This window comes from Globicephala melas, chromosome 14 (genome assembly GCF_963455315.2).
Source record: "Globicephala melas chromosome 14, mGloMel1.2, whole genome shotgun sequence".
Classification (NCBI taxonomy): Eukaryota; Metazoa; Chordata; class Mammalia; order Artiodactyla; family Delphinidae; genus Globicephala; species Globicephala melas.
The window spans coordinates 63,884,414-63,902,407 of NC_083327.1; the positions used below are offsets into that span (position 1 = coordinate 63,884,414).

At 38.6% G+C, this 17,994-nt stretch overlaps 1 protein-coding gene across 4 annotated transcripts; it reads left to right on the forward strand.

The window, feature by feature from the left end:
* Positions 1 to 718: 718 nt before the first annotated feature.
* On the forward strand, positions 719 to 17,175 carry CCDC28A (coiled-coil domain containing 28A). 4 transcript variants are annotated; one of them, XM_030853342.3, is made up of 6 exons: positions 720 to 897; positions 2,769 to 2,968; positions 6,113 to 6,276; positions 10,511 to 10,665; positions 12,448 to 12,470; positions 14,826 to 16,596. In XM_030853342.3, the coding sequence occupies exons 2-6, from the start codon at positions 2,811 to 2,813 to the stop codon at positions 14,956 to 14,958; spliced, it is 633 nt and encodes a 210-aa protein (XP_030709202.1). In that variant the 5' UTR covers positions 720 to 897; positions 2,769 to 2,810; the 3' UTR covers positions 14,959 to 16,596. The 4 variants fall into 4 exon arrangements, with proteins under 4 accessions (XP_060139980.1, XP_069899615.1, XP_030709202.1 ...); XM_030853343.3 differs by lacking the exon at positions 14,826 to 16,596 and adding an exon at positions 16,614 to 17,175 and having other exon boundaries at positions 724 to 897; XM_060283997.2 differs by lacking the exons at positions 10,511 to 10,665; positions 14,826 to 16,596 and adding an exon at positions 16,614 to 17,175 and having other exon boundaries at positions 719 to 897.
* The last annotated feature ends 819 nt before the right edge of the window (positions 17,176 to 17,994 follow it).

Here is a 17,994-nt window from a genome sequence, read left to right on the forward strand (position 1 = left end):
GGGGAAGGCTCCCCAGATGAGGGAATAAAACATGGATTCTCCCCTCATTTAGGAGAGTTCGATCTCTCTCAATCCTCAACTCCTTCTCCAGAGGGAGTAAAGGTAGGGAGGAACTGTCTTGGCGACAGAGAGACGCAGCCTTTCTGAGTGTCAACTTCCTCATTTCTAAAAGGGGGATTCTAACACCTAATTCATAGATTGCAGCGAGGTTTAGAGATGACGTCTGTCAAGTGCCTGAACAGTAGCTACTTATAGCAGCAGTAATAGCATTTCATTCAGGGGCTCAGCCTCGGGGTTGCTAAACAGAATCACGTTTTTTTACGCGGCCTTACAAGCCAACGTTGTTTTACCTTGCAAAGTCCAGGCGAGGCGTCAGAAACAATCCGGAACAGTTGCTATGGCGACAATCTGGTTCCGCCTCCACGCTTGCTCGAACAGCGTGCTGGGAATTGTAGTGCGTGGGAGCTGACACGGAGGGGGGGGACAGCTTCCGGAAAAGGTACTACATTTCCGGTTCTTGCCTCCACCTCCCGTCCTGACCGTCCCAGTTTCTGGGCCACTGAGCCCAAAATGAAAGGCCAGTTCTGTATCCTCCTTTCCATGCCCGTCGAACTTACAGTTGAATGCAGGACAGGGGAAGCAATACGATGCCAGAGCCGGAGACGGGAGCCGCACATGTGGAACAGGAAGAGGCGAGGCTCCCGGCTAGTAAGCGGAGGTTCCGCCTCCTTGCGTCACTTCCGTAAACAAAGGGCATTGTGAAGGCGAGAGCTCCGGGATGTGACCCCGGCTCAAGCTGCAGCTGTAGCATCGGCGGCTGCAGCTGCGGCGGTGACTTCAGAGGCCCCGGGGTCCTTGCAGGTTGAGGAAGAGGACCCCGATCCCCTTCTTCCCCAGGTATGAAGTGGAAGCAAAGGCACCCCCGCAATGTCCCCCTGTAGGCCCCTCCCACCACCGGTTCTGGCCGCTACCGGATTCTGGGCAGGGAAGGTTCTCCGTGAAGGCTGATGAGGGAAGGGCAATGAGGTGAAGTCAAGAGGAATTTCTAGTGGTCCGGCTTGGAGGCTGTGGGTTCCTGGCTCTCAAACTAATGTGTGAGTTAGACTACGAGCTGTAGTCTATGAAGGTCTTCTCTGAATGGTTCCTTGCTGCTTGGTATAAAAGAAGGGTTTCGGTGCTCTTGTAGTAGTGATGTTATCTAACCAAAAAAGCATAATTTTCGAGCCCTGGCCCCTCAGAACATCTTATCAATAGTTTAGACCACTGTTGGTTTATTTGCATTGTTTCCTGGTTTTTTTTATTATTATTATTCTTGTGTCACCAACTGTGTATAAGCATAATTAAATTCGAAGACCAGTGTGTTTATGTGTATCATAAATTTATACGGACCCTTGCCCCTTTGGGGAACTGATATCCCATCTTCTCTATTCAGTTATTTTTTAAACATTTAATTTGTGTTGCATGCTGAAACAACCCCAAAATGTCTGTTCTGTTACTTAAAATGCTTCTTAAAGGAAAAATTGTTAGCCAAGATTTAAGCGGATTTACGTTCGTTATCTGGGATTAGAGACTGGGCAATAGAGCCTCTCCTTTACAGCCTTTGGTCATTCGGAGGTTTAGCTCCAGTTATGATTGTCTGGAGTCAGCCTGAGCCAACTGAGCTCAATGATTTAAATAACAGTGCTAGTAGCTCGGAGTTCAGACAGTAGCCAAAAAAAATCTGTTTTCATTAAAATTCTCAAATAACTACTTGAGGAGTGACATCAGTGGATTTGAGACTTTTTGAATGGTCATAGAATGATTAAATTCAACACAACATACAATAAAAGACCTAACAGTCCTAGTGCACTTTACAATCTGATGAGAAGAATAGCCATATAAATTTCTCATCTTATGATGCATGAAACAATATATTTAGGAAGAATTTAATATTATGCATAAATAAAAAGGAAATGTGGAAGGATATTTTTAGATGGGTGGCTGTTAGAGAAATAAAGCTGGTTAATACATAAAGGGAAAGTACTGGATAAATAGAAGGTTTTACACATATTCTCTATGGAAGGACCAACTGTAACTTCATAGTGTAACTTTTTTGACATTGACAAAACTAAACATATATAATAAAGTTTCATGTTTCATTGGAAATAGGTAGAGAAAGTAAATTTAAAATTGTGAGGGAACAAGTTTAATTTTACAGAACTTCATTTGATCAAGGAACTAGAATCAGTATTAACTCTAGGCAGCAACTGAATTTCTACTTGGTAGTTGAAATAAGGTTTCTAGTTGCTAATTAAAATACAGGTACCCATGTCAATTATATATCTGTTTGTATCTAGGTGGTTTTTCAAAGAATACATTTTAGAAGGGAGACCTAAGGGGCACATAAAGCTTGAGTCAGGCTGGATGATTTGTTTAGTGTTTATATGTTGTTCCCCTTCCATAAGAATGTAGGGAACATTGAGGGCAGGGACTTTGTCTTGTTCAGTACTGTCTCCCCAATGCCCCAAATAGTGCCTGACATGTAGAAGAGAGTAAATTTTTGTGGGATGAATTAATAAACAGTGAAAAAATTTTTTGTCTAACAGGCAGTTTTGGTTAGGGATTCTGTGTACATAATACAGTAAACTAAGCTTAAGAATCCTTGTTCTAACTTTCTTTAATGACCTCTGAAATTCTTGATCCTCTTACAGCCCGTGAAGTGGGTCTTTGAAGCCCTTTCATTTTGGCGTATTATAGCATATATGTATAATTTTGCTGTATTTCCTTAGGTTATAAGAAGCTGGCCTTGGTGCAGTAAGGAACTTAAAACAATGGAGGAGCGCAAAGTGAAGAGGAGGAGTCCTAAGTCTTTTAGTGCCCACTCTACTCAGGGTGTTAATGCCAAAAAAAATGCCATTCCAGTTAGTAAAAGCACGGGGTTTTCAAATCCTGCATCACAGTCAACTTCACAGCGACCAAAGTTAAAAAGGTGAATTCTCTTCTTTCACATTATCACAGCAAAATGCTATAAAGTAAATACTAAATCCACTAATCCTTACAACATGTTTTTCCTCTTGGTTTGACTTTTGAGGCACATATTACATGTGATTTAGAAAAAAAATTTTTGAAGGTTACAGTGTATAGAGATTAGAAAATGCAGAATGAATGATTGGCTTTAAGGCTCTTACTCTGTCTCGTATTAAAATATACAAAGCAGGGACTTCCCAGGTGGCACAGTGGTTAAGACTCTGTGCTCACAATGCAGGGGGCCCGGGTTCCATCCCTAGTCCGGGAACTGTATCCCACACGCATGCTGCAACTAAGGAGCCTGCCTGCCGTAACTAAGGAATCTGCATGCCGCAAGTAAGGAGCCCTCGAGCCGCAACCAAGACCCAATGCAACCAAATAAATAAATATTTAAAAAAAAATACAGAGCAAGAAAACTTGCAGACAAAGTTGATGAGTTACCCAGAAATGGAAAAGACATATCTGGTTGTTGTTTTTTTTTTTAAGCTGAGTGTTTGTGCTTTGGTAGTTTTATTTTTTTTTAAAGAATGAGTTCACTGTTTTAATAGAAGTGATTTGTATTTATGGTAAATATTTAAACACAGGAAAAATTCAAAGAAGAAACAGAAGAATACTAAAATCCTACCACCTAGAAGTATCAGTATTAATATTTAGTGAACATATTAATATTTGTCTTAAGGCTTTAAAGGAAAAGGGGCAAGTTTAAATGTTACCTATTATTGCTGCATATATGAGTATTTTGTAGGGTTAGATATTTGGAAAGCAGGATAATATCTTAAGAGAAAAAGCATTTCATAATCTCAATCCTCTAGATAATTATGATTAAATAAGCTTCTAACTGCAAGCTCATCATGAGAGTTAGTTAAGGAAGTAATGCTTGTAGCACTTTGTAGCCACTGGATTAACACAAAAGACAAGATTGCTGGTGATGATCTCACACTGTCTTTGAGGAAACGAAAGGGACATAGCCAGAGACCCTTGGAAAAGAACATTCCAATAAGGACTAAATGAAAAACAAAAGTTATAAGGGCTTCTTTTTAATATATTATCAGATTGGAAAGGGGTTTTCCTCCTGGAGGAGTTTAATTTAGAATCAGATTTTGAATATGGTTATGGTTGATGAGGAAAGAAAGCCAAGAGATTTGAAAGGAAATCATTCCTTTTTCCAAATTTTTGCATCAGTTTATTTGTATCTCATTGTCTTTTCTACATTGCACTTTTATTTCTCTACCCTCTTCTAGAATGTGGGCTTCCTGAGGGCTGGGTCTTGTGTGCCAGACAGTATTCAGAGTGGGGCTTTGCACATAGTATAATTTCAGTGAGTGCTTTTTAATTGAATTATTTTAACATAAAGTGAGACAGCGTGACATGATCAAAAACACCGAAGTAAGAAGAAACAGATTTTTATTTTCTTTTCTGAGAAGGTTGTTAAGTGATGAACTGATGCAAAACACTTACTTGGATAAAGCTTCCAATTTGAAAAAAAAAAAATTTGCTATACTGAGTAGTTTATCTCAGATTTTAATGTGAATATGGATCTCCTGGGAATGTTTTTAAAATGTAGATTCTGAATCAGTTAGTTCGGGATGGGGCTTCAGCTAAGCATTTCTGATAAGCTCACAGGTAATACTGATGGTACAGGCCTTGGACAGCACTTTGAGTAGCAAGATACTAGATAGTGATAGTAAATCTAATACCATGTATGTAAAATTACAAATCCCGTTTTGTAAAGAACTGTTAGTGACCTAGTGTCAGCGGCCTATGTGTTCTAAGTTGATTTCTTTTCACGGGAATTAATTAGTCTTGCCACCTTTGCCCACACACTCACAGCCCCCCGTACACCCTATTCGTCTTACCCACATTGTGGCGAGTGCACTTGTGGGGAAGAGGTCTTCATGCTATGTTATGTAGAAATTAACTGAGTCCTGAATATATGTGTTACGTCAGGATCTATAGCACGTGTCGGGGTTATAAAAGTAACACACAACCCCCTCTCCCATTTTTGCCTGGTTCACTCCTAGTCTTTAAGCCTTCACTCACATATCACCTTTAGGAAGTTTTCTCTGCTACCCTTAGGTTGAGTAGACTGTTCTTTCTCTCTGCTCCCATATCACAGTATGTATAGCACCATCACTCCAGAGTTTGAGAGCCTGGCATATGCTAGACGTGTGTAATGAGAACTAGCCTAGTGTAGGGGTTCGGAAAGGGCCTTCCTGAGCAGATCACATTTAAACTGAGACTTGAAGCATGTGTGGGAGGTAGCCTGGCAAGGATGCTAACGTGGGCAGAGGATTAGCTGCAAGGAGACGAGAGAAGGGATTTCTAGGAAGCAAAAGAGATTCAGAATGTGTAGAGCATTGACATACAAGAGAGGATAGAATTTCTTCAGGTTATCTGACTACTGAAAGCTTTGCATTAAGTAAATTATGTGATCTGACTTTACTTTTTAAAAATTGACTTGACTGCTCTGTGGGCTCAGAGACGTAGAGGCCGGGAGACCAGCTGGGAAGCTGCTGGAGTAGTTGGGTCAGGTATAGGACAGTGGCAGTGGAGGAGGAGAGATTAGAGACAGCTCTATGGGTGTGACCAACAGGTTCTAGCGCTCCATCACATGTTGATTGTGAATTTCTGTCTGTCTTTCTCCTTAGACTGGGTGTGGTTCAGTGCAGTCACTGATGGCCTGCACGCATTCATATACTCAGTGTCTGGCACCATGTCAGCTACAGAGTATGGGCCCCATAACCACTTGTTGGACAGCCCATAGTTGAGGGAACAGCTAGGATAAAGTTAGATGGGAAGGCAGAATATGTTTACGGAGAAGTGAAATATAAAACACAGGCTAGTAAAAAGACTTACTAATTCTCTCTTCAGTTTTTTTTGCAGTCCAAGGAATTACCATAGAGTAAAAGTACATTACTCAAACTCTTTATATACCTTAGTAGTTGTATTTTATACATTTGTTTGAGATTTTCATAGGCTGTTCCTTGAAATGGCTGTTTTTATTTAGTATTGATTTTATTCAGATGTCTTGTTTTTTCCTTAATCTAGAACAGCCTGAAAAAATATCTCTCTTTAAAGGTAATTATAGGCAATTAATTTTTTACAGAGTGATGAAAGAAAAGACCAAACCTCAGGGTGGAGAAGGCAAAGGCGCTCAGTCAACCCCGATCCAGCACTCCTTCCTCACCGACGTCTCCGATGTCCAGGAGATGGAGAGGGGGCTCCTCAGCCTTTTGAATGACTTCCACTCTGGAAAACTCCAAGCATTCGGTAATCCATAGCTGTTTCTCTCTACTCTTTTTCTTCTCAAGATGTTTGCATCATATTTTCTGCATGTATTTTGCAATTCCTTTTTGAAGTGTCATTTTCTTTTATTTAAAAAAAAACAACAACAGTCCAGAGGCATAAAACGCAATCAACCTAGATTTCATTTGTCATGGGATATAATTTGTCTTGTAAGATTTCAGGGAAAAAGTTTTTTAAAAAGAGAGAGTTAGTTGAATTGTTAAAGTAGGATTGCTGTTGAGGGACTAAGTATCTTGAAAGTGTGACAAACAAAAGGGACATTCTCTGTCAACTGAAATATTTTAGATTTAGTGTTTCAGTTTTAGAAAGACTCAAGATCATTTTTCTTTACCCTTTCAAGCCTAAACTTGTTTCTTGCTCACAATGCCTGACTTTCGAATATTAAAGAATCTGGCTTGATGAAGATGTAAGAACAGTTAACTGATCGTCCCAATAAAACTCTGAATAGGTATTTTTGTATATGAGTTCACAAAGTGTATGGTCAGATATTTCATGTTCAGCTTCCAGCTCACTTTATAAGCTTTTTCTGATGATAAAAATTATTTCCCTGCATTTTTAAAAAGCAATCTAAAACTTATTGAATGCACACATATGGAATCTCACACAAAAGCATAAATGTCATCAACATAAATATTGTGTTTTTAAGTGCTTGTCTTTCCCTCCCCAGCTCTTTTACTTGGCTTCCCTACCCCTTCCCTTACGCCCTCTACTGCCTCCGCCTCCCCCCAGCCCCAACCAGTTAACTGTGTGACACACACACACACACACACACACACACACACACACACAGATTTTTCTTTTCATTGTTTTCTACAAATAGTATCTTATATACACTTTTCGGTGTCTTGCTTTGCTCACTAAACAATACCTGATGGGGCTTCCCTGGTGGCGCAGTGGTTGAGAGTCTGCCTGCCGATGCAGGGGACATGGGTTCGTGCCCCGGTCCAGGAAGATCTCACATGCCGTGGAGCGACTGGGCCCGTGAGCCATGGCCGCTGAGCCTGCACGTCCAGAGCCCGTGCTCCGCAGCGGGAGAGGCCACAACAGTGAGAGGCCCGCGTACCACAAAAAATAAATAAATAAATAAAATAACAATACCTGATGACAATCTCTCTGAGTCACCTGGTATAGCTCTAATTCATTCTTTTTTTAAATGGCTACATAATTTTCAAGTTGTGAATATACCCTGGTTTATTCAGCCATTTCTCTGTTGAAGGGCATTTACTTCGTCTCCAGTTTGGAGCCGCTAAACTCAGTGGTGTAGTGAACATCATTTTACATATATCCTTATGTGGCTGTTTTGATTTCTTTGGGATGGATTCCCATGAGTGGGATTACTGGGTCAAAGCATAGAGGTAATTTTAATATTAATAAAAGTATCCAGATTGCTTTTCAGAAAAGCTATTGCACTTTTAGTTTTCATTAGCAATTTATGAAACAACTCTTTTCCCTGAATTCCCACCAGCTAATAGGTATGACCAGCCTTTTCATTTTTGCCAGCCTGTTGGTGTAAAGAGTTTTTTTTATTACTGTTGAGTTTGAATAGCCATGAATGTTTGTTAAGCGGTTGGATTGCTCTTTTTTAGGACCTTTACCCAGTTTTTTATTTGGTTATTTATCCTTTTGTTTTTATTTACTAAGAGCCCTTTGCATATTTTAGGTACTAACCCTCTGACCTCTTTTGTTTTTATTTTTTTAAGCAACATTTTTTTAAGCAACATTAGTGTGTCTCTATATTTTAAGCAACATTAGTGTGGATTTTATGGTATACATCACCTTATAAAAGTTTTAAATTTTTGTATACTCAAATATGTCTATTTTTTCTTATAGTCTCTGGGTTTCCAGTCATGGTTATACTATTATTTGAAAAGAAGACATTAAAACACGTTATTTATTTCACAAAGATGTTTTATGACATCCCTTCCTCCTTGCTTTACTCCATCCCGGTAAGGTGGCATCTTTAGAATACTTTCACTTCCCTCTCCCCTCTCTTCTCTCCCACCCTTGAGATATAATCTCTGGATCAATTTTACTTCTTCACTTTTCTCCCCAACACCCTTCCTGCCCTAACTTTTAAGTGACTTTGTATTCTTGGATTGAAGTCTCTGTTATTCGATGGTTTGCTATATATAAGCATTGCAGATGAGAAGTTGATTGCCAGTTGGATTCTTTCTTTCTTTTTTTTTTTAAAGATTTATTTATTATTTATTTTATTTTATTTTTGGCTGAGTCAGGTCTTAGTTGCAGCATGCGGCATCTTCTATTGCGGCACAGGGGCTCTTCGTTGTGGTGCACGGGCTTCTCTCTAGTTCTGGCATGCGGGTTTTCTCTCTCTAGTTGTGGTGTGCAGGCTCCAGGGCACGTGGGCTCTGTAGTTGTGGCGTGCGGGTTCCCGAGGGCATGGACTCTGTAGTTTTGCAACATGCAGGCTCTCTAATTGAGGCATGCAAGCTCGGTAGCTGTGGCGTGTGGGCTTAGCAGCCCCACGACATGTGGAATCTTAGTTCCCTGACCAGGGATCGAACCCGCATCCCCTGCATTGTAAGGCGGATTCTTTACCACTGGACCACCAGGGAAGTCCCTGGATTCTTTCTTACCAAGTAACTTTTTTCAATCTCAATGCTTGAAAGATATTCTTCTTTATCTTTAAAGTTTAAGCCTTTACCAGAATATGCTTAGGACCGTATCATCCCTGCCTGGAAATCAGTGAGCCCTTCATATCTGCCAACTCATCTTTCATCTCAAGGAACATTTTTTTCTATTGGTCATTTATTTCTCCTCCATCTGTTCCTTTTTATCCTTTTGGAGATTCTGTTGTTCTCATGTTAGGTCACCTGGGTCCATCCCCTGACTCTCTTCTCTTGTTCCTTGTGATTTCTACCTCTTTATATTTTTACTCTATATTGTTTTTCTCTGTCTATATAATATATGTACATCTTTATATGTATACACACACACACACACACACACACACATATGTATCTCTTGAGGTAGTTCTTCCACTTGACCTTCCAGGTTGCTAACTGTTGAAAAACATCATGAAAATAGAGGAAATATGAGATATTTTACTATGAAGAAAGGATGATTTTGAAAGAGCTGTAACTAGCTTTAAAATTATTAGTAGTCCTTAACATAATGTAATATAGTCAATTTATGAAGATGTTATAAAGCTGGCTAGAGGAAAAGATAGTATAATTTACATTAATTCATATTTATTCAAGATACATACTTCAACTTTAGCTGAGCTATATTATGCCTTTGAGAAAAATCAAAGGTTTTGGGAGGGGAAAATGATAGTATCAAGAATTTGGAGAGCCTGTACTGAAACGGAATGAAAATATGTAATATTTCACGTATATACATCAGTTGATCTGGGCAGATAATGCTACCTCAGAGGAGTCTAGTCAATAAACAACGCAAGACCTATCCTTTAGCAATAAGTTGTCTTTCTCTACTGTGTATACATTGTGGTTCTCATGCTTCATTACATTCTTCATACTTTATTAATATTTTCACTTATATTTCTTAAAGGAGGAGTACACGGTTGGTTGGCAGAATGATTCATGGTTGAAGTCCTTATAGGACTCTTAGTTTCACTCAGATCATTATAAAATGTTGGGTTACTAAGTTGTTGTTTATTTTGCAGTATGCAGGCCTCTCACTGCTGCGGCCTATCCCATTACGGAGCACAGGCTCCAGATGCGCAGGCCCAGCGGCCACGGCCTACGGGCCCACGGGCCCACAGGCCCAGCCACTCCGCGGCATGTGGGATCCTCCCGTACCGGGGCACGAACCCGCGTCCCCTGAATCGGCAGGCAGACTCCCAACCACTGTGCCACCAGGGAAGCCCCTGGGTTACTCAGTTTTAATGGCAGTTGTCAACTAGGACGTGAATAGATGGTGTTAACACCCCTCTATATATTACTATTGAAAAAATTTTTTTTACCTAAAGGGTTCTTTCATTCTTAAATTTTTTTTCTATATCATTTTTTAATGCCCATGATTATTTTTTAGATTGTTGTGTTCCTGGTTGGAGATTTGATTTATAATTTTACACAGAAAATATGCAGTCATTAATGTAATTTACAAAAGAAGGAAAACCAATTTCTTTTAAGCACCTTGACTTTAGAAGTTTCTCCTCAAGACAGTTAGTTTGACCTATCCTAATCTTTATTAATGTTCTGGAATGTTCCCCCAGGAAATGAATGTTCCATTGAACAGATGGAACATGTTCGGGGAATGCAGGAGAAATTAGCTCGCTTGAATTTGGAGCTCTATGGGGAGCTAGAGGAACTTCCTGAGGATAAGAGAAAAGCAGCCAGTGACTCCAATCTGGATAGGCTTCTGTCTGATGTGAGTACAGTCCTCTTTCTTTACTCTTTTCTTAATCAAAATTTTTATTGAGATAAAATTCACCATTTTAACCATTTTAAAGTATAAATTCAGTGATTTTTAGTATATTCACAATGTTGTGCAGACATCACCACATCTAATTTCAGAACATTTTCATCACTCCAAAAAGAAATCCTGTACCTCTCAGTGCTCTCCTCCCCCATCCCCCAGCAACTGCCAATCTATTTTCAGTCTCTATAGATCTGCCTATTCTGGACATTTCATATAAATGAAAAGCATAAAATACGTGGCTTTTTATGTCTGGATTCTTTCACTTAGTGTAATGTTTTCAAGTTTTATCCATGTTGGACTTCATACTCTTTTTTGAAAGCAATATATCCAAGGATATATTGGGATCCAATATATCCTTATATTTACATCTAAGCACATTTTCTGGGATATTGGCAAATCTAAAAGGAAAATATTTGCTTCTGTACATATAAAAGATCTTAAGATGTAGAAGATAGTAGGTCAAAAGATCCTGGCATGATTAATGCATTTTGCCTTATTTACTCAGGTGGTAGTTACTTATAGTGTGTTTGGTGTTTATGGTAATTTAGCAGGTTGCCATGTGTTTTTGCTTGCAAAGTTTGCTGTAACAAAGTACCACAGACTGGGTGGCTTAAGCAACAGAAATTAATTTTCTCACAGTTCTGGAGGCTGAGAGCTGGAGACCAAGGTGTCAGCAGAGTTGGTTTCTTCTGAGGTCTCTCTCCTTGGCTTGTTGAAAACTATCTTCATGTTCACATGGCATTCTTCCTTTCTGTGTGGGTCCCTATGTCCAAATTTCCTCTTTTTGTAAGGACACTAGTCATACTGGATTAGGGCCCATCTTAATGACTTCATTTTAACTTAATTCTCTCTTTTAAGAACCTGTCTCCAAATATAGTCATGTTATGAAGTATTAAGGGTTAGGACTAAAACATGAATTTTGGGAGGATACAATTCAACCAGTAACACCATATAGGATTCTTTTTTTTTTTTTTTTTTTTTTGCGGTACACGGGCCTGTCACTGTCGTGGCCTCTCCCGTTGCGGAGCACAGGTTCCGGACGTGCAGGCTCAGCGGCCATGGCTCACGGGTCCAGCCGCTCCGCAGCATGTGGGATCCTCCCGGCCCAGGGCATGAACCCGTGTCCCCTGCATCGGCAGGCAGACTCTCAACCACTGCGCCACCAGGGAAGCCCTCAAACCTATACTTTTAATTGTGATTGTGGTATGCTGAAAACTGAATTTGAAACCAGAGAGCCTTTGTTTAGTCCAGGGTCTACATAGAGCTGTATAATTTTGGGCAATTTAATGTTTTTGTAACTCAGATTTTTCTCTCTGTAAAATAGGGGTGGTTAATTCTACCTCATACTAAAAACTGAATATCACATAAAATCGTTTTTGTAATTCATAAAGTTTTTAAAGATTTTGATCATTAAAATGGCAGCTTTTTAAAAAAAATCTATTATTAGAGATGATTATAATTAAGCATGGTTTTAAGAATCCTTATAAAACTTCAGTTTTTATCATATGGTGTTAATTCTCTTATATTCTTATTTCATAAATACTAAAGCTACTTTATTATTATTTTGCATAAGTGAATTTCCCAGTCTGGAAATTTTTAGAAAGTTTTTTCTTTAATACTTTTTTGTTTAAAGAAAGCTTAAATGCGAAATAATGTCTTTAATAATGTATGGTTAACAATTATCTATGATAGTTATCTTATAAAAATTAAATTTGTTACTTTGTGTTACAGCTAGAAGAATTGAATTCTTCCATGTATCCTTTGCTTAACATCAACAGTGAAAAGTTCACAGATTATAATTTTTGGTGAATAGTCCCAATCAAGTGAAGAAACCTACTGCTATTTACTGGGGCCATCTTTCCCTTTAGTTTCTAAATGGAATTTCCCAGTTGTTTTGTATGCTGAAATTTTGTTTTTCTATGGTTTGTGCTTTGCTCTGTATGGTTTCTGGGTTTTTAAGACAAATTTTTAAAATGTTTTAATCAAGAGAATTAAGAATTAGGCTAGTTGCCGTATACATTATTTTGAATCTTAGATTCTTAAGCTAAATGGAAGTGGGATAGCAGACATAACACAGTACTCTAAATTTAGTATTAGAACTAGAATATTTTAGATTCATTAAAGTGTATTATAGGATTAACTTAAAGGAAATCACAAAGGCACATGTAAAATATTCATGTTTTGACATTTCAATTTAGAGCAATTATTTCAAGAAATTTTTAAAATGTATTTTTGAACATACTGATAGGCACAATGTGAGACATATAAGAACAACAAAACAATGATCCTGCCTGTAAAATAATTTTAGTGGTAAGACATCTCTTTGAACCAAATAGTGAGACACTGGAAAGGATACTGGTTGTAGAGTTAAGAGATTTGATTTTCGAAATTTGGTTCCACGTTTTGCTAATGTAAATTTGGGTAGATTGTTTAACATTTCAGAGTATCGTCTTTAATACGGGGTAACTGCTACATGTAATCATGTGTATATGAAAATTTCCAAACTATATAGAAAAGATATTTTAAAAAATCACTCTTATTGCAATAACATATACTGTTACTAACTGCTGAATTGTGCAGTAAAAACAATGAAGAAATAGGAAGATATATACAAATCCAGTAATAGTAATTAATATCTCACCTTTATTGAATACCTACTATTTGCCAAGCATTATATGAAGTGTTTTACACGCATTATCTCATTTGGTCCTACTCTTGGAAGTAGGTGGTGTTATACTCCCCATTTTACAGATGAAGAAAATACAGTTTTGAGAAGCCACATAAACTGTAGGAGATATTAATGTAAGATACCACTGCCAAGAAAGAGTTTAATATGGGGGTAAGATAGGAGTTAATTAGGAGGCTTTTCTTAGGAGTAGTTCCCGGTTCTTTTTTTTCTTTGTATTTGTTTTACATTATATTCTATGCTTTATATTCTCTCTCTGCTTATGACATAACTCCTCTCCTCTTATCTGAGTTTCTGTTAAACATTTAGACTCATTTGTCTCCCGCTTTCCTCACTTCAGCCCCAACGGTTCAGCAGTCCGTGGTGGTAGACTGCAAGCGCATGGCCTTTGAATTGCTTGGTCTCAGGTCTTGGTAAGCAGCTGTGTAACCTTGAGCAAAGCCTAGCAACCCTAGTTTCCTCATCTGTAATAAATGTTCTTTCCGTATTCATACTTTCCCCTCCTAATTTTCCTCTCTGTCATCAGTGCCCCTATAATTTTTATTTTTTAAACATCTTTATTGGAGTGTAATTGCTTTACAATGTTGTGTTAGTTTCTGCTTTATAACAAAGTGAATCAGTTATACATACACATACATCCCCATATCTCCTCCCTCTTGCGCCTCCCTCCCACCCTCCCTATCCCACCCCTCTAGGTAGACACAAAGCACTGAGATGATCTCCCTGTGCGATGCAGCTGCTTCCCACTAGCTAGCTATTTTACATTTGGTAGTGTATATATGTCCATGCCACTCTCTCACTTCGTCCCAGCTTACCCTTCCCCATCCCTGTGTCCTCAAGTCCATTCTCTATGTCTGCGTCTTTATTCCTCTCCTGCCCCTAGGCTCATCAGAACCATTTTTTTTTTTAGACTCCATATATGTGTGTTAGCATACGGTATTTGTTTTTCTCTTTCTGACTTACTTCACTCTGTATTGACAGACTCTAGGTCCATCCACCTCACCTCAAATAACTCAATTTCGTTGCTTTTTATGGCCAAGTAATATTCCATTGTATATATGTGCCACATCTTCTTTATCCACTCATCTGTTGATGGACACTTAGGTTGCTTCCATGTCCTGACTATTGTAAATAGTGCTGCAGTGAACATTGTGGTACATGTCTCTTTTTGAATTATGGTTTTCTCAAGTGCCCCTATTATTTTAATCTTCAAGATTGTTTAAAAATCCCTTCTGTGACTATAGCAGACATTGCTAATCAGTCCTGGCACTATCTGCCGTTTAGCCTGGACAGGGACAGGAAATTATTTGCTGTCTCTTAATTACAGTTAATTGTCAGGTGTTACCAGTTCTGTTTTGTATTCTTCCTTCATTCTCTACCCTCATCACCTGATTCCACAATCTTGCAAATTTCTGTTCTCTAGAAACCCTAGAGCTGCACTGTCCAATATGGCAGCCACTAGCCAAGTAACTACTGAGCACACGCAGTGTCGGCAACATGGATTGACATGTGCTTTAAGTATAACGTGCACACCTGATTTCAAAGATTTAGAATGAAAAGATGTAAACTATCTCAATATTTTTATGATTACATGTTGAAATGATAATTTCATGATTATGAGTATAAGTAAAATATTTTTAAAACTATGTCTGTGGCTTACATTATATTTCTATTGGACAGTACTGCTGTAGACTTTAGACATTGCCACTGAGTTATTCTTCCTAAAACATCACTTTCATCTTGCCATTCTTGTTTCTTACGAAGTTTTTACTATGTCAGATTTCTAAAAGGTTCTCAGTAATTTGATCACAGCGTATTCATCCTGTTATAGTTTTCATTATTTTTCATTCCCACCAAGTTGGCTCTCTGGATGCCCAAGTTCATGCTCACCTTAATGCCTTAGTTCAGGTTGTACTTTCTACCTAGAGTTGCTCTGGCCTCCCCCTTCTCCTTATCAAATAACACTCAAGCTGACCACTTCCATAAAGCATTTTGTTTGTACCCCAAACTAGCATTCTGTGTTATTTCATTATCTGTTGATATGTGTTAAATCTCAACCTTCCAATTGAACAAGATATGTCTCTGACGGCACAGCTCATGTCTGTACATTTTTGCAAACGTCTGCTGTACACGTATTCCTAGCATTTAGTTGTCCTCAGTATATCCAGATCATTGTTGAGTCTTGAATTGAGTCTTGAAAAACAGGTGGCAAGTGGATCATATATATGAAAGAGGAAAATGAAAGGCAGTGATGAGAAGGGAATGGAATAAACTATGCAGGAATTTTATTCTATTTCCAGTTTTCTTGAAGAATAATTCAGAGGATTATAGGAAAGGTTTTAGAGCTATGACGATTTTATTTCATTCTCTTGGACTTTCACAAAGAAATTATTTTCCCAAGGAAATGAAGTGGTGTTGTCTTTTCAAGTGAATTTTGTTAATCCAGTAAGTTTTCATATTTGCCTCTAATCAGCTTCTTACCATGAAAATGATTCTTGCTGCATTAAAATAATTCTGTGCTCTATTAGAACCTGGAACATAGTCTTTTTTCTTTTTTTTAAGCCCTATTTTTTATTTTTATTTTTTCTTTTTTTGGCTGCGTTGGGTCTTCGTTGCTGCGCGTGGGCTTTCTCTAGTTGCGGCGAGTAGGGGCTACTCTTCGTTGTGGTGCATGGCCTTTTCATTATGGTAGCTTCTCGTTGCGGAGCACAGGCTCTAGGTGCGCGGCTTCAGTAGTTGCGGAGCACAGGCTCCAGGCGTGCGGGCTTCAGTAGTTGCAGCGCGTGGGCTCAGTAGTTGTGGAATACAGGCTCTAGGCATGTGGGCCTCAGTAGTTGTGGCTCACGGGCTCTAGAGAGCAGGCTCAGTTGCTCCATGGCACGTGAGATCTTCCCGGGCCAGAGATTGAACCTGTGTTCCCTGCATTGGCAGGCGGACTCTTAATCACGGCGCCACCAGGGAAGTCCTGGAACATAGTCTTGAATCAGTGATTTGTTTTTAAATCTTCAAATTCTAGACATAGTAAAATTACTTTACTCCATTTAAAGATTGTCTTACCACATCCAAGTTTCTCAATAGCAGCATAGGCACTTTCCCTTTAAACATACTTCTTTTTTTATTACCTCTGTCTCTTAGCTCTTGAATGTAATTTCCAGAAACTTAAAAGAAGTACTCATTAGAGAATGAGAATCTTCTTAACTGATGAATCCAGACAGAAACTCCATTTGGCAGATGCACAAGATGTTCCAAATACTTCTGCTGGCTAAAATGAAACGCAGTCGCTTTCTCGTGGTTTGAAGAAAAGCAGCATTCTTTACTCTTCTAGCTGAAACCAGTAGCAGAATCATCTTCCACAATAAGGAATTAATTAAAGTGCAAGTGCGGCGACTGCTTTCACATGCTGCTTTCAGTGAACTCGACTTGCCATAATTCACCATAACTGGAGGCCCTGGCCTTGTGGAAGGCATAACAGGAAATGTGATACAGAGCTTTTGCTGCTACGCTTTATATTGTTGCCTTACGGGTTATACTTGAAATGCACTGTGCTAAATGTTGTTGATGGGGCCGAACAATTTATCCTTCCTGAGCTCACCAAACTTATTCCACCGTTGATCATAAGTTGATGATGCCCAGGCTTTTTGTGGGAGCCCAGCTTCAGTTTACGTTAGATAATCAGTACACACGCCCGGTGTGTTTTCCAGTGGCCAGTGACAACAAAATGTTAAATGAGTATTTGTGAAATTTGCTATTTTTAATAAAGTGATTGTTTTAAATTAGTCTCTCTCTCTGTTTTGGAGAAACCTGTAGTCTTCAATCTGGGAATACAAGGGCTCAGTCCTCAAAGGTAAACTGTATTTAAAAAATTGAGGTTCTGTAACTTTCTTGCAAATCTTGCAACTTACGCACATTTAAATATTGGCATAATGAAAAGAGCATATGGTCTTTGACCTTGCTTAGACCTTGATTTGAATCCGCATTCTGCCCATTAGCTTTGGGTTCATGTGTGTTTACTCAGTTGCTATTTTAATTTTAATTTTTAATCTAGAAAATGAGGTTAATGACCAGCTTGTAGTGGTTGTTATGAAGAAGTAAAAAAGTACATATAAGATACTTAGCACAATAGCTGACACCAGTAATGTTCAGCAAACAGTAGCTGAACATTAACATTAGTTTTTAAATAGCTTTATTGAAATAATTCATATGCCATAGAATTTACCTTTTCTAAAGTATATAATTCAGCGGTTGATAGATTCACAGAGTTGTGCATCCCTCATCATAATTTAATTCTAGAACATTTTCATCACCTCAGAAAGAAACTCATTAGCAGTCACTCCCTAGCTCCCGAAGCCCTCAGCCCTTGACAACAGTAATCTATTTTCTGTTTCTACGGATTTGCCAATTCTGAACATTTTCTATCAATGGAATCATACAATACATGGCTTTTGTAACTGACTTCTTTTACTTAGTATAATGTTTTCAAGGTTTCAAGTTTCATCCATGTCGTAGCATGTTATCAATACTTCTTTTCCTGGCCAAATCCCATTCCATTGTATGGATATACCACACTTTGTTTATTCATTTATAGCTCACTT